Consider the following 17,173-nt stretch of genomic DNA (forward strand, 5'->3'; position numbering starts at 1 on the left):
TAGGGGCCTACTGCTAGATGATTTAAGAATATATGCAAATTATTGCCAAACATGCAAATAAAAAAAAATAAGATGTTGTTTTAGTCCTATAAATGAATAAAAAAATTTCATTCCAAACATTTGTAGCATTATTTCAAATGTTCTAATTTTTGAAGGTTCCTTTAAAATCAGAACCAAAAGATGGGGGCTTTTATTTAGAAGGTTAATTTCATCCAACAATGAAATAAGAATTGTTATTGTTAAGGTTTGATAGTCTGAAAATGAAATTAGATTAATTAAAAATGGTGATATAATAATAACAACATTACTAGCGATAAACCTAGATTTTTTTGCACTTTTTGCCTGAGGTTACAAAATGCAATTTTCATTATGCTTGTTGTACATGTAGCTTGGGGCTACAATTTCAGCACTCCATGCATTCAAAGAATTGATCCTGCCAGGTACCCATTCACCTCACCCGGGTCAAGTGCTGCACAATGTGGATAAATTTCTTGCTGAAGGAAAACATGCCATGGCTAGTACCAAAATAACTAAAGGAACTATACAAATATTTCTTCATTTTTAGACTTAAACTTTTTTAAACTTTTTGAGTAACATATACCTTATTACATTTTTTATTAACGCTTCCTCAGATAACAATCCTTATCAATGTTTTTTATTAACAAAGCAGAAGAACGAACCATATTACATTTTTGGGATAACAAACCAACCTTTGGAACACTAAGTTTTTTGTACATTATTTTGGAATACAGAACTTGCAAAACATTGAGCTGTAAGTAATACAAAAAAATGGAGTAGAAATCTTTGATATAATTTGATAATCACGGTAGTATCTGTAAATTTTATTTTTGTATTTTCTTTTCATATTTTTTTTAAAGCTTTGACACTGGGTACCTGATTATAGCTCCCAAAGTCTTTGTGGCCGAGAGTGTCGAGACGATATGCATCAGCTTACAGAACATGACTGGCCCTCTGGAGGTGGCCATTAGGCTCATGGATAACTTCACTGCAATGGCCAAGTTACCAATACAGTTCATGGAGTTCAAAATGGCTTGCTATAATCTTGAGGTATAGTGGAGATTTGTTTGGGTTTTTTCACCATAGAAATAAATGGATTTTAAACATTAATATAAAGATTTGAATGCCTTGTTTTAAGGTTTTGAACATCCCATCTTTAAATATCTTATCTATGTTTATCTCATCTTATTTTGTATTACCTCCTCTTATCTTAGCTTATCTTATCTTAGCTTGTCTTATCTTATCTCATCTTATTTTATCTCATCTTTTCTTATCTCATATGTTTCATCTTTGCATCTTATCTTAACTTATCATATCTCTTCACATTTCATTTTATCTTATCTTATCTGTTTCATCTTTGCATTTTATCTTATCATCTTTGCATCTTCTTTTATTTTGTTATCATCTTTTCATCTTAACTTCTTATCAATTTTACATCCTTATTTTATCTCGTTATCATTTTACATCATTGTGATCATCTTATCTTATCTTTTTATCATCTTTGCATTCTTGTAGGTGCCTTCCATAGAATATGAGATGATGCATGCCACTTTGGTTGTCAAGTTAAGGAGGACCTTGGTTACCCAGAGTGGTTTTGAGGTGATCGAGAGGAGAACTGTTACTATCAATGGTGTCAATACTGAGATGTTCATCGAGACGGACAAGCCAGTCTACAAACCTGGGCAAACAGGTCAGTCAAGGAAAGAAATCGGGTCAATCCTTCATTGGCCTTTCAACTTTGACCTTTACTAGAACATTTGTTGTTCTTTCTTTCTTTCCCTTTTCCCCTCTTTCCTATAAATTCCTTCTCTTTCTCTCTTCCTTTGTTTTTTGTTGCCCCTTAGATCAAGGATTGCATTAACTGGAATGTATAATTAATCATGAAAATCAGGCGCACAATTAATTGTTAACCTTTGTGTTACAGGACCCTGGGACCCATTGCATAAAACTTTTGCCATAAAAAACTCTGGCAAATTTTTTCCAGAGTATTTTAATGTGTAATTTTCAATTGCATAATTTTGTTTGCCAGAGTTATTTCATGGCAAAGTTTTTTATGCAACGGGTGCTTGATGTGGATATATTTATTCTCATTAACTTTTCTTGAGTAATGAAGAAAGTTCACAGTATATTTCTTCAACCAAGTTTGAACACTTTATTTGCTGTTCTTCTTTTATGAACTTAATGAATGGGTCTGCATTTCAAGACTGCTATTAAGAGCCCATTGTGATAATGAAGTGTTATATTGATTGAAGCCCTCTGGAAGAGCAGAGATTAGATGGTTATTCAGGTGTCAAATCAGTTGTCAGATCCCCTTTTAAGTGTCTTCAGTAAACTCAGATAAGTTTGGAAAGGATTCAGTTCAATAACCTGTTGTGCTTCACAGATCATGCTCCCTAGTATGTCTGTGTTTCTCATAGGCGTATTCAGACCACCTCAAATTTCGAGAACACCACAGGAGCGTTTCATGAAATGACTTGTCAGACCTTTTTTCTGATAAGTCCCATTTTATCTGACAGATACCATAAGAATTGTGCTTCTAAGCCAATCAAAATCAAGGAAAGTTGTCAGATTTGACAACTCGTCAGATAAAAATGTTGATGAAATGCATCCCAGGTATTCTCTGCTTGGGAAATCTACCCTGATTTACCCTTATCACAAGATACAAGGTATTTTTGGCAGTGTGAAAGCAAATAACTTGTAATATTCCCAAAAGAGAATACCCCCTAAATAGAAAATTAACAAGAACTTTCATAAGTATTTTTCCAAGGTTGCAGGCACTCTTGCAGTATTCAAGCAAAAATTATGAAAACTTTTTCAACCCAGTGAGTAGTTGGGCTCATGAGCAACGTGGGCTGCCGAGTATGTGATTTTGAATTGTGCGCCTCTCCTGCTAATCAGACCACACTGTGCATGCTCTTAACTCTGAAAACTTATCCCGAATAATGTCTGTTTCAGGCCGGTGGGAATGCAGAAAAGAATAACTGGGCAAGTTTGAGTGTGAACAAGTTCTCGTAATTCAATAATACATTTATTCTGTTGATCAAGTTGGTATGAATACGCCTCTTGTGAGTTAATATTAATAACATTAAAAATCATCCTGACTGGCTGACACTAAAGATATCTTTGACTTAATAACTTTTCTCTGCTAGAGAAAATAATTGTAACACATGTAGTATAGAAATACTGTTTTGATGTTTGCAGTCTCTTGTACATTCCCAATTTTATATGGGTTTCCCGAACTTCTTCCTGAATGACCCATACCCCCCCCAAAAAAAAAAAAAAAAAATAGGGTTATCACTTGATAAACATTAGACATTTTTTAATTCCCAGAAAGTTGTCACTCCTCAAAATGTCATAAATTATCTATATTTATAAGGGAGGATATCCTACAAACCGAATCTCCTTTTCTTTGTACACTAGCCCTTCTTGTAGCATACAAGTTGTGTCATAATGTCCTGGTTATACAAGTGTTCCACCTGTGATGACATAACATATTGAATATACTGCATTGTTGGTAAGCCTGTCAGTGTCTCAGAGAAGAGATGAGGAATATAACAGAAAGATGTTGCTTCAAAAAGAGAATAACAATTCCTAAAGCTAGCTCTGTTCATTCGTGTTTAGCACTTTGTACTGTATTTGCTCTGTTTCCAATGGAGATAGATCTTTCGGAGTGAAAGTGACAGTGACATTTATATTACATGATCCGATGAGACAGATATCTTGTCTCTTTTCCCCGGGACAGTTTGTGGAATTCCCTGGTGGCAGTCACTTGCCAAAAAACATGTCTGTGGCAGTTGCAAGCTGAACTCCAAATTTTGAATCACATTATATTTTGTGAAGATTTCAAGATAGGGTCTTCCTTTTAGTAATTCTCTTCATTAGAATGTTTTCCTAGCATTTCCTGGAATTCAGACCTCCCATGACTGTCAGAAATGATCTTAGTCAAAGTAAAAATATTATTTTACAAGTGTTTTTGTCTCGCCCACCAGAGGTGAAGGCGAGACTTAGGGATCCAAATGTCGTCCGTCGTCCGTCCGTCACAAACCTTATGACTTATAGCTCCACAACCGTAAGTCACTTTTCAACCAATCTTGGATGGTAGATGGACTGGGGGGACCTGCATGTTATGCTGCAGTCAGAGGTGACATGGTAAGGTCAAAATTCATTTTCAGGTCAACGTTAAAGTTTACATGCAAGACTCTTATGACACCTAACTCGGCAACTGTAAGTCACTTTTCAACCAAACTTGGATGGTAGATTGACTGGGGGACCTGCATGTTATGCTGCAGTTGGAGGTCACATTTCCGCAACCGTAAGTCACTTTTCAACCAAACTTGGATGGTAGATGGACTTGAGGGACCTGCATGTTATGCTGCAGTCAGAGGTCACATGGTAAGGTCAAAGGTCATTTTTAGGCCAAAGTTAAAGTTTACATGCAAGACTCTTATGAGACCTAACTCCGCAACCGTAAATCACTTTTCATACAAACTTGTATGGTAGATGTACTTAGGCGACCTGCATGTTATGCTGCAGTCTGAGGTCACATGGTAAGGTCAAAGGTCATTTTCAGGCCAACGTTTAAGTTTACATGGAAGACTCTTATGACGCCTAACTCCGCAACCGCAAGTCACTTTTCACCAAAATTTGGATTGTCGATGTAGTTATGAGACCTGCATGTCATGCTGCAGTCGGAGGTCACATGATAAGGTCAAAGGTCATTTTCGGGTCAACGTTAAAGTTTCCGTGCAACTCTCTTATGACACATAACTCTGCAACCGTAAATCACTATTCAACCAAACTTGGTTGGTAAATGTACCTAGGAGACCTGCATGCTATTGTATTGGGAGGTCACATGGTATGGTCAAAGTTTATTATGAGGCCAACATTAAAGTTTTTATGCAAGACTCTTATGACAAGTGTTATTCCATCCCAGTCATTTCACAATGAAGTTTTGATACAATTCTGTTGCGTGCCTTCGCAAATCACGATATTTCTGGTTATTTTCATAAGGGGGCACAAAATCGCTTTTGCCTTGTTTTTCAATTCATGTGAAAGGAACAGCAATCGCAAGATTTTCATTTTCCCTCTTTTCGTCTCATCTGCATAGCAGAGCGAGACTAGGCGCCGCTTTTCTGATAGCGTCGACTGCTCCGCTTGTTATCCGAAGGATTGGGGAACAGGGGATGATTGTCTTCTTCATGACTTTTCAAATTATGAAGAAAAAAAATCATTAAAGAGGTTAAATGCTTTTCTCACCCAGGCAAAATTTTCCTTAACCCCATACTATAAGTGGTGCTACATGGTAAATTAGTCCCACCTGTATCATGGCGTTGAACTTAGCCCACTTTCTTTGCTTCAAAGCATTTTTCCACAGATAGCTAACCTGACCTATTGGGGCCAGCAAATACATGTAGCAGGGTTAGCTATTAGGCAATTGCGGTGTTAAGCGTAAAAGTCCAGGGTTAAGAGTTGCTGTGAGAAAAGAAATCTTGCCAAGCCAAAGACAGTGCTCGATGCATGCCAGCACTGTTATCCAATAAGAGATAAATGCCAATGAATGGCTAGCACTAGTCCTGGATTACTGAATTCTGTATGAGAAAAACTTGTGATAGGCAGGTAATTTGGCCTGTTACAAAGGAAAAAATATAGTACATGCTTAAGGATAGTACAGGGCTAGCAATAGTACGGGGTCAAGAAAATGTTGTGAGATTAGTTGATTTCACTCCCCATTATTTATACCCTGATTGGAACTTTGATCAACAAGTTGCCGACAAGTTGGTAGCACAACTTCAACTTTTGTTCTGAAAGGGACCTCCTGTGCACAGGGCTCAATCAGGGATTTAGGCTACACCGTACATATTCTGACCGCATGACTCGAAAGAAGCAGCCATTGGCAGTGCTTTCTTATATCTGCCCCTCAAAGCATCCATTTAGGCCGACATGTGTCTTGTAGTTGTACCTGTTGATCTCTTGTATGAACCCATTGTAAATGTACCTCCATTGTAGGTGGATCACAGGGATTGAAGAGTTCCCCAAGTCATTGTGAGATGCTATGACTAATTCTATTTGATAGGTCAATTATATGGATTCAGCCATCATCAATAGGTCTGAGTTCTGCATCAGTGACAGATTCACTGTGTTCAGACCATCTCCCGCTTGCCTGGACATCCCCTGGCAGATGTCCCACTTACCGGGATATCCCCTGGCAAACTCATAGTCTGAATGCTCATGGAAAAATTCCCTTTCTCCTGTTTTCTTTTCCCCCCTCCCCTGGTTTTAGGAAGGATATAGGCAACCTAGGCTTATAATGTGATGGGGCGCAGCAGGGTGCTACATAAGCACTTGCCCGATTGCCCGGGGCAAGTAAAAGGAGTGTTTTGAAGTAAAGACCAAAACTACTTGCCCGAACTGGGCAAGCAAAATTATCACAGTAGAATGACCAAAATTAGGGTCGATATGATATTGACCCTAATTTTGGTCATGGCAGGCAAGATAAAATCATTTTGGAAAAAGAATGCAATAACAAGGTAGTTCAGTTCATGTCAAAAGAGAGAAAAAGGTCAAATAGATTTTTGGGCAAGTACATGTATATTATAACTATTTAAAAATTTACCTGCCCGATTGGGCAAGTGCTTCTAAAAAGTTATGTAGTACCCTGGGCGCAGCTGTTTATTCATTATTGCGCATGCACAAATAAGACAGTAAACTTCTTCATCAAACATGGATGTCAGCCACACCTCTTCCCCCCCCCCCCCCCGGAGATGGGGAGGGGGACGGGGACGTGTGGACGCTGGTTGTAAATCTCTCCTTCCTTCCCATGGTAAGTGGGTAAGTGGGGATAGTGTGAATGCCAGGATTAGGAAGCCACACAGAAGGATCTATGGATGATTGAAGATGAATGGGAAAATGAATTGATCACAATCCCTTTCCCCTCTCGAAACAAAGTTATATCACCAGGCGTATTTGGACCGACTCAATCACCAGAATACCTGTGAATAAACAAGAACTTTTCAGGTATGAAAGTACCTGAATATTAATTTCCACATTCGCACCAACCTACAGTTAACTGCACTTCAGTAGCCAGCTTCAAGGCTGAGTTGCAGAAAATCCAACTGCGCAAATACTGCGCTAATTCTTTTTAACCGCACGTAGAATAGATCTTCCACAGCACTGTACATACTCCTGCACAATTCGATGATACACCAACCTGGTGGACTGTACTTTCACAGGTGATGAAAAGTTCTTGAAGTTATCAGGAGAGGTTCACGATTCAAAATACCATGTAGCTGGCTCAGATCAGCAACACGGTCCACAGCGCCTGCGCCCAACTTCTCGATGGGTGGCGGAATCTCCTGTAATTTGCTTTCACCCTGCGATAATACCTGAAAATGTTCTTCTAATTTTGCGAAGTACCTACTATTTATCAATTTTCTTTTTTGACTTTGACAAGTATTTTTCCTTTCACATTGGCAAAAATACCTAACATCATCTGATCGGGTTAGTTCAGGGGAAATTTCCTGATCAGGGAATACCTGACTATTCTGAAACTTTGAGTCAGTCTGAATATGCCTAAAGCCTAATGGAGCTTTCACAATTGCTGTGCTAGATCGTTTGCGGTGTTATATAGGATATGTTGCACTCAATCCGTATGGTTGTAAGCAGTCACATCACCAATTGTGAAAGGGGCCTAAGGCATGAATGAAATCTCAGGCTTTTCAAGTGTTGGGTCAGATATTGTTAAAAGATCAATACACTCTTCAACTACTTGTTAAGACCAGCAAATTACCTCATTACAAATAACCACAGAAGGGGGCATACACATGGACAGTTCTATTTATGGTCAAGCATTTGTTCCATTATCCTACGTCCATTCTTGTGCATGAATAGTATACATACATGTAACAGGTAGAGATAAAGAAATGTCAAGGCCAGTGTTATAAAAGTTGCCTGTTACACAATATGAGGTTACAAGAAATTGGGCCTACTTTCTAAAATGTACATTTACATTCCTTGTAACAAATGAAAGTGCTTAAAAAATATAAAGGTTACATTTCTTCAAATGTGTTTGTGTACCCTAGGCTTACATTTAAATATATACCTCAAATCTTTGAGAAGGATTCAAAGCTCATTCACACTGAAAAAGAAGGGGTTTCATGTCTTCTTAAAGGTCAAGTCCACCCCAGGAAATGCTGACTTGAATAAATAGAGAAAAATCAAACTAGCATAGTGCTGAAAATTTCATCAAAATCGGATGTAAAATAAGAAAGTTATGACATTTTAAAGTTTCGCTTATGTTTCACAAAACAATGATATGCACAACTAGGTTAGTCAGTCGATGATGTCCATCACTCACTATTTCTTTTGTATTTTATTGTTTGAAATACACAATATTTCATTTCTTATAGATTTGAAAATAAGGACCAACTTGACTGAACCATATAGTATTAAACAATGCTAATTTCACATGTTTAGGGAGGAATTAATCGTATCACTTGACAATGAGGAGAAAATTAGAATATTTCATATTTCATATAATAAAATACAAAAGAAATAGTGAGTGGATGACGTCATAGTCTCCTCATTTGCATACCAGCTAGGATGTTTTGTGAAATTAAGCGAACTGTTTTGTGAAATTAACTGTTTTGTGAAATTAAGCGAAAGTTTAAAATGTCATAACTTTCTTATTTTACATCCGATTTTGATGATATTTTCAGTGTTATACTTGCTGGATTTTTCTCTTCTTATTCGAATCAACTTTTTGTTGGGGTGGACTTGTCCTTTAATGAATTTCCACAAAATTATGTAACCTATTTGGTTATTTCACTTTTTTCTTATTTGTTAACCGTTTTTCACTCATGAAGATACTTTCTATTTACACACCTTCATGTATATCGAGGATTCCCACTATGCTGTTCAAGGTTAAAGCATGTCTTGCACTTGAAATGATATTTTTCCTTTCCTTTTTAATATTAAAAGAATACTGTACATCTATGAACACATGTTATTCAAATCCAATAATATAAGCAAACTTTCTTAGTGTATTCCTACTTGTCTCTTATCCACTATTTTTCATGTTCTTGTTGAGCCCATTTTCTGGAGTTTTTACTAGTTTGCGAATAATTGGACCATGATACTATTGGTAAAGAAAAATGAATGTATTTTGTAAAATTAAAAGTTTGACATGTCCTTGGGTTTTGGAGGCACTAAGATGGTTATTTTGTGTTTCTTGAAAATTAAAATATTAATGCTATGAACGTGTACATCTATATACTTGTAGAAGTTGTAGTGTATGCATAGTCAGTATCCATATATATCAGAGGAAATATGTTTATGAAACCATGTGTTACACACATGTTAAGGACCAATTGCCTATTTTTATAAATATCTTTATGTCCCACGTGAAATCATAGCCACAAGCCATTATTAAGAAATTATGTTCTGTGGAAAAATTGTAGTGTGGCATGATATAAGTCCAATTTATTTGGCTTCTTTATTTAGATCTACATAGTGCATTCCTTGTATTATTCCTAAAAAAATCTGTATACTGCATTGATTATTTCATGCTTGGCTGATAATTCCATAATTTGGCTTTAAGCTGTGGTTTTGATGAAAGCTCAGACTTTTGTTAGATTGCATGGTGCGATGTTTTATGGAAATCCTCTAGATGTTAGGCAAGCTGTCACAGCAAAACATAACTTTCTTTCAAAGTTACGAAGTAAAAGAACTTTTTATTTCATAACTCAAAAATTTTAGACACCTTTCACCTCTTGGCAAGAGGTGTTCTGTAATTTTGTACTACTTTTAGACAGCTGTCCAAGAAAGGTCAACAATGCATAAATCACTCTGGTTGTATGTCATACATGTACATGTGGGTGTTTGGAATAGTCTCCCCAGCAACATCATTTCATACCCCTTACATGTAGCTCAATTATTCAAACTGAAAACTTATTTATTTTCTCTATAACCTCTCTAGATTGTAAGCACTGAGAGATGTTTTCTTTGTTGTAAAATGCTTTGACCATGTTTAGATGGATCAGCGTTTACAGATGTTCAAATGTGTATAAGCATATTGTGACAGCTCTATTTTAGTCTTGGGCATTATTTCTTGAAATTCCAATGTTTCTTCAGTGTGTACCTTTCCAGACATTGCGCTATGCTGGTAGGGTATATCTTCCTATGCCCTACTGTTTCTGAGCAGCTCTCACAGTGGCACAAGGTTAATGTAATATTCTTTGGCCTTATTCATTTGGACAAAAAAAAATTCTTCCAAGTCAAGGTAACAACACATGGTTTATCTATTCTCTGGAAGCTGCCAAAAAAACCCAAACAGTCTCAACATGTTTTATCCATGCCTTATGATGTTCCAAAACAAAATACAATGGTATTTGAAGAGGTTTTTGCTTAATGTTTACATGTATCTGTAATAGATTTTTTTGGGGGGATGGGTGTTTCTCAGATAGGTCTGCCTAAAAGTCACATGTAACTGCCAATGTGAGCTTGTGTGAAAGCAGAAAACTCCAAGAATAAAATCAATGAAAGTTTGAGAACCGTCGAACAAACAATAGGATCAATCAAAATTTGAAGAGAGTGACAATTAAAAAGCATTATTATGAGCATTTGAAAAAAGAATCGCATAATCTACAGAGATTCTCTAATTGTCAGTGCGACCAAGATTTGTGATATCACAGATGAAGAACTTGCCACGTTGTGCACTAGAAATACACCCCAAATATATACCCTCAAAACAACTATTTGTCCATGATATATTTCATTAAACCTCTTTCACATGGCCATACATGAAAAAAAAAACACCTGATCAATGGGAAGAGTTAATAAAAGTGACAACTTAAAGGGATGGTCTGGGCTGAAAATATTTATATCTAAATAAATAGAGTAAAATCCACAGAGCAAAATGCTGAAAATTTCGTGACAATCAGATAAGAAATAGCAAAGTTATTTAATTTTAAAGTTTATCAATATATTGTGAAAACAGTTATATGCACATCATCATGAATTTGTTATAACAGGATATATGAAATGAGACTCTTATATCAGGATTCATGATTCAATCACCGGCAGAAAGTCAGAAACTTGTTAAAGCACACAAAATTATTTTTCTCTTTAAACATTGCAAAACGTTTCATGAAGATTTATGAAGTGTGTTTCCAAATTGAGTGTTTTCTTAATTAAAAAAATAACAGAAAGGGAACAGATCTCCCTTTCTCACCTGCTTTGAAACTTATTCACTGTTTAGAGGGGCAAGGATCATCTTCTCAATCTCATGTTACGAATAGGGTATGAGCGAGGAATGATGATGATCCTAGAATGAAATCCAATTCTTGGTCTTGTGTTTGATTGCCCAGATATGTGTGTCACGCCCTGCTGTTAAACCTCTCCACACTCAAACCTGACCTTCCCTAAAATTCTCCCAGCATGGCACCCTTCCCCGACATGACATCTCCGTCTTTTAATCTTATTGACAACAAGAAAAGTGTGAAAAGCCTTATTTGATGTTGTCATGGAAACCCTATTGATTTCTAGGTTCTAGACTTACAGACCTATTTACACGTCTTAGACCTTGACTCTTGCAAATCAAATAACAGTTTTATGGGAATGGTTTGGCAAGAACGTCTCATCTGCATGTCTCTGTTGGCATTTATTTCTTGGTGTACATTCAAACTGATTTGAATACCCACCTGTTCATAAAGTCTGCACATTTCTACTTCCTTTTTTAAAAAGTAAAGAACCTGTTCTTAAAGCCCCCCTCCCAATAATTAAGTCCAAGTGTGCACTTCATTAAAGTCCCATATTTATACACATGGGACAAACATTTCTGAAAAGTTTGGAGCGAATCGAGCGAGCGAAATGAGGGAGTGAAAATGTTCCCCTTTTTAGAATGAAAATCAAATTAGTTTTAGGTTTTAAATAATATTACAACATAATAAAAAATACATTTTTTTCTCTCACTCTTCTTCTTTCTCCCCCCCCCCTCCTTTGGACATGGCACTTTTCATGATGGGGGAGGGGGGGACATTACTCCCCAAGTCCCCATCGAAAAGGCCAGTGGCCTAAGGTTCTTTTCATACATGTAGGTGTGAAGGCTTAAAGTGGGGTTCCTCAAGCCCCTTTACATCCTCCCTCTTGACAGGTCATAGACTCGGTTCAGTCAGGACTGTATTGTATTAGGGGTATTCAGGAAATCGTAGATAAGTAGATGATGATAGGCTAATGCTTCCTTTGGAAGGAAAACTAGCTACAGGTGTGATTACTTAACCCGTATTCATGTCCTTATGCGCTGTCTTCATTAGCCTAAATTTGCAAATTTCAACATTTAGAAAATGCTTATCAATGCGGGGAATTAGTATTGATAGAGGCCTGTATTGTTTAGTTTGTTATTAAATTATAAGCCTCTTTTTAACTTGAAGTTCAAGTCTTCCTCAGCAAATGTTGATTTGAATCCATGGAGAAAGATTAAACAAGCATAATGTTGAAAATTTCATCAAACTCAGATGTAAAATAAGAAAGTTATGACATTTTAATGTTTCACTTATATTTCACAAAATAATTATATGCACAATTCAGTCACTTGCAAATGAGAGAATCGATGATGTCCCTCACTCACTATTTCTCTTGTTTTTTATTGTTTGAATTATACAATATTTCGATTTTTACAGATTTGACAATAAGGACCAACTTGACTGGACCATAAAATGTTAAACAATGGTAATTCCACAAGTTCAGGGAGAAATAAAACTTTGTTTCACAGGACAATGAGGAGAAAATTTGAATATTTCATATTTCATATAATAAAATACAAAAGAAATAGTGAGTGAGTGATGTCATCAGTTCCCTCATTTGCATACCGACCGGGATGTGCATATAACTGTTTTGTGAAATTAAGCGAAATTTAAAAAATGTCATAACTTTCTTATTTTACATCCGATTTTGATGAAATTTTTTGTGTTATGTATATTGGATTGTTCTCTATTTATTCAAATCAACTTTTTGTTGGCGTGGACTTGTCCTTTAATAATAAGCTTGCTTTTTTGTCAAATTGGCTGAGTGGTATGATTTTTTTTTATAATATCTGCCCTCATAATCTTGTTTACTATGCAAAGCCATCGCTTGAGGAAAGTTGCTGATTGGGTTGTAATTGTCTGTATATATGTGCACAGATATTTTTTAAAGGGACACTTCATGGAAGGATATTTTTCCAAAGAGAAAAACAGACAAAATTTATGGATATTAGGACATCAATCAGACACATTGACTTGGTGGTAGAGTGCTTGCCCCATGAACTGGGAAGTTGTGGGTTGGATCTCAGGCCAATTCGTACCCGCAATCCACACAGTCTTAGGCTCCTGATACACATGTGTCGGGTTTGAAGCGAGTTCTGATGCCGGCTTTTGAGCCGCCTTCACCTCTGCAATTTGAAGCCACCTTGAGATCATTATACCCCCTGATACACATGTTCCTGCACTTAAGCTGGCTTCACATTGCCTATTTACGTGAAACTAGTCGCCTGACTTTTTCTGTAAACATTTTTATTGTTCTTGCACAGTTCATTAATAGCTATAAATATTGTTCGCTATTTCGAGTTCAGTGGTCAAGCCGGCCTGAGTCCACTTGGGAGGGATACACATAGCAATTGCAGGACTGAAGCCGCCGTGATGCCGGCTTGGACTCGGTCCGAGCCGGTGTCAGTCCATCTTTAAAATAAGAGGGGTGTTACACATAAGGATAGCTGCCTCTGAGCCGTCCTTTGTCCATGTGTATTACCAGCCAAACAATTGATCTGCATTTCTTGAAGCTTAGTATTGGTGGAAACTTCTTGAATGAACATTAACCAAAGTTTAGGGTTATGATTTTGTTTTTCAGTTACTCTCATGATAAGTTTCCAAATGGTTAAATGTTGAATGAGGATTTGACATTGCTATGAAATAAGATGAATTAAACCATGTACCCTACACTTCTGTTTTGTTAAATATATATTTTTCTTGCTTTACCTCTTCAGTGAAATTCAGGATTCTTAATATCAACCAAGATCTGAAACCAGACATTACTCCGGTAAGTATTTCATTCATTATTATTTAAAGGAGAGAGCGAAGTTGGCTCAGTCGGTAAAGTGTCTGCCTGTCGAACCAAAGATCGTGGGTTTGAGTCTACCCCGGGCGGATGACTGAAGCCAGTGCGTTGTGTGTAATTGTCTCTCCCCTGTTTCATAGATGCAAGCTATGTTGCAGTGGAAAACACTCAGTCCCTCGGATAGGATGTTAAATGGAGGCCAGTGTAGAGGAGAGTTACCACCTTTGCACGTTAAGAACCCACTGCACTATTCGAATAAGAGTAGGGGGAAACCCCGGTGTAGTGGTCCACCTGCATTCCCCCAATCAGTTATATCAGGAGGAGAGACCAACGGGTCACAGTTCTGTGTGCGCGCCCTTCTAGGCGACCCAGATTGGCTGGCTTCTCCCAAATGCGCCTTTGAAAGTCTTTGACAGATATATGGCGCTATACAAATGCTGTGCATCATCATCATCAAGGGCAAGTCCACCCCAAGAAAACATCGTTTTTAATAAAAAGAGAAAAATCTAACAAGTATAGCACTGAAAATTCATCAAAATTGGATGTAAAATGAGAAAACTATCACATTTTAAAGTTTCGCTTCATTTCGCAAAACAGTTATAGGCACATCCTGATCAGTATGCAAATGAGGAGACTGATGACATCATCCACTCACTATTTCTTTTGTATTTTATTATGTGAAATATGAAATATTCTAATTCTCTTCTCATTGTCAAGTGAAAAAACAATTAATTCATCCCCGAACATGTGGAATAAGCATTGCTTAATACTATATGGTTCAGTCAAGTTGGTCCTTATTGTAAAATCTGCAAAAAATTAAATATTGTTTTCAAACAATAAAAACAAAAGAAATAGTGAGTGAGGGACATCATCGTTTGTCTCATTTGCATGTCACTGAGTTGTGCATATCACTGTTTGTAAAAAAATAAGCGAAACTTTAAAATGTCACTACTTTCTTATTTTACATCAAATTTTGATGAAATTTTCAGTGTTGTGCTAATTTGATTGTTCCCTATTTATTCTAATCAACATTTTTTTTGGCTGGACTTGACCTTTAAGGAATGCGATGATGAATAGAATAAGAGTGACTTTAGGCCATGTATCTTTCTAAGGTGAATTTTATTACACACTTTCCATTTGTTATATATCATTTGAATTCAAGCTATTCTTATTTTTCTTCATATTGTATTCTTGGTGGCTTAGCGACCAGGCAAAATAAAACGCTAAACATGACAAATAACCAATGCTGCGGAAGAAAATTCAGAGGAATAGGCCTGCTAAAGGCTAAAGATAAATGCTTTAATTTAGTAATGTAAAGTTCGAAATTCATAAAAATACTTGAATTATAACCATGATTAAACATTTTGTGAAATGTCTCGCAACCTGTACTTTTCTCGGTGTTCATGGTTTCTATTAGTTTTAAATAAATACTTATTATTAAAAAGTTTCTTTATCCACCCCGGTTTTGGGGTATAAATAAAAAATAAAAAAACTCCTGACAAAGAGACTTATTAAAGGTGAAGTCCACCCTAGAAAAATGTTGATTTGAGTAAATTGAGGAAAATCAAATTAGCATAACACTGTAAATTTCATCAAAATCGGATGTAAAATAAGAAAGTTATGACATTTTAAAGTTTCACTTAATATTTTTCACAAAACAGTGATATGCACAACTCAGTGACATGCAAATGGACAGTCGATGGTGTCCATCACTCACTATTTCTTTAATTTTCAATTGTTTGAATTATATAATATTTCACTTTTTACAGATTTGACAATAAGGACCAACTTGGCTGAACCATATAGTATTAAACAATACTAATTCCACATGCTCAGGGAGGAATTAATCCTTGTATCACTTGACAATGAGGGGAATATTAGAATATTTCATATTTTAGATGATAAAATACAAAAGAAATAGTGAGTAGACGATATTATCAGTCTCCTCATTTGCATACTGACCAGGATGTGTATATAACTGTTTTGTGAAATTAGGCGAAACTTTAAACTGTCATAACTTATTTTTCATCCGATTTTGATGATATTTTCAGTGTTATGCTTGTTAGATTTTTATCTTTTTATTCAAATCAACTTTTTGTTTGTGTGGACTTGTCCTTTAAGCACAATCACATTTATGAAAGAAGGACATAAAATTGATGTACAAAGTATTGTTTCTTACATTCATTTTTCATTTAAAAACCATGTTAAAGTGCACTATTTTCCATTTTCATCAGTTTGGTTGTACCATAACACAGATTGTATTGGCCATTGCAATTTGAGGGAAACATGTGGAGAACTAAACATTTTTGGTACATGATCACCCAGTCCTAGCTTTCTGGAAACCATTAAACCCTCCTCCAAAAACTCCAAACCAAAACTGCCCTTGGATTTCTTCCTGTATCACAGACACTGTTGAAAGCAGCTCTAGGGGACAATTAGTTCAATTTCTTCCACTTGTCCATTTCCTCTTTGCCACCGACACCACCCGACTTCCCCCCCCCCCCCAAGGGCCGAAGAATGAACTTGGCATGACCTTAGTCACTGACCTGCATATCATAAATTGTGTGGGGTTAGTAGGGGTCAACGAGTAGTGTGATGGAGTGAGTGAGTCATTCATAATGTCAGATATGATATATGGGCAGGAGATGGAAAAGGAATCTCTTTTGGACTGGAGTTTTGCTTGTTTTGGTACACCATACAATGTCAAATGTCACATTACACAAGGCCAAAGGTCACTGCCATTAAATATTGATGAAAGGGAAAGAAAAATAAATCATGCATCTGGATTTGACCCTTTTGAAGTACTTGAGTGGCACATCATCTCTAGAGCTATACAAATTTCACTTGGCTTGAAATGGTTGTCTTTTGTTTTTACGACTGTTTAAAGTAACAAAATGATTTATTTCCAAACTTTTTTATGTGATGGCATGGTACCTTTAAGACCTGACTCTACCCAAGCAAGAAGAGGACAGGATGTCATAAATACCTATCTTTGAAAAAAATGATCGAACTTTTTGTCAATATATTTCCTGTCTGAAGCATTTTCTTTGACTATGAGTTGAAGATCATA

General features: G+C 36.4%; 2 protein-coding genes across 2 annotated transcripts in view; both read left to right on the forward strand.

Moving 5' to 3' along the window:
• The first annotated feature begins 883 nt into the window (after positions 1–883).
• Positions 884–3,286, forward strand: LOC129260523 (uncharacterized). The gene is made up of 2 exons (XM_054898490.2): positions 884–1,068; positions 1,534–3,286. The coding sequence occupies exons 1-2, from the start codon at positions 961–963 to the stop codon at positions 1,768–1,770; spliced, it is 345 nt and encodes a 114-aa protein (XP_054754465.1). The 5' UTR covers positions 884–960; the 3' UTR covers positions 1,771–3,286.
• A 10,748-nt stretch (positions 3,287–14,034) lies between these two features.
• The window catches only part of LOC129261802 (pregnancy zone protein-like), a 52,082-nt gene continuing 48,943 nt past the window's right edge, over positions 14,035–17,173 (forward strand). Inside the window, exon 1 of the mRNA XM_064099800.1 lies at positions 14,035–14,085. The gene's annotated coding sequence lies outside the window, so the exon portion shown is untranslated. The remainder of the gene's footprint in view (positions 14,086–17,173) is intronic.

The sequence above is a fragment of the Lytechinus pictus genome, chromosome 5 (assembly GCF_037042905.1).
Source record: "Lytechinus pictus isolate F3 Inbred chromosome 5, Lp3.0, whole genome shotgun sequence".
NCBI lineage: Eukaryota > Metazoa > Echinodermata > Echinoidea > Temnopleuroida > Toxopneustidae > Lytechinus > Lytechinus pictus.

What these genes read in the sequence shown, in the direction of transcription:
- LOC129260523 (XM_054898490.2), top strand. Translation starts at nt 961, where the DNA reads ATGACTGGCCCTCTGGAGGTGGCCATTAGGCTCATGGATAACTTCACT. An exon ending in TGGCTTGCTATAATCTTGAG is followed by an intron (nt 1,069 to 1,533) that starts GTATAGTGGAGA and finishes GCATTCTTGTAG; the next exon opens with GTGCCTTCCATAGAATATGA.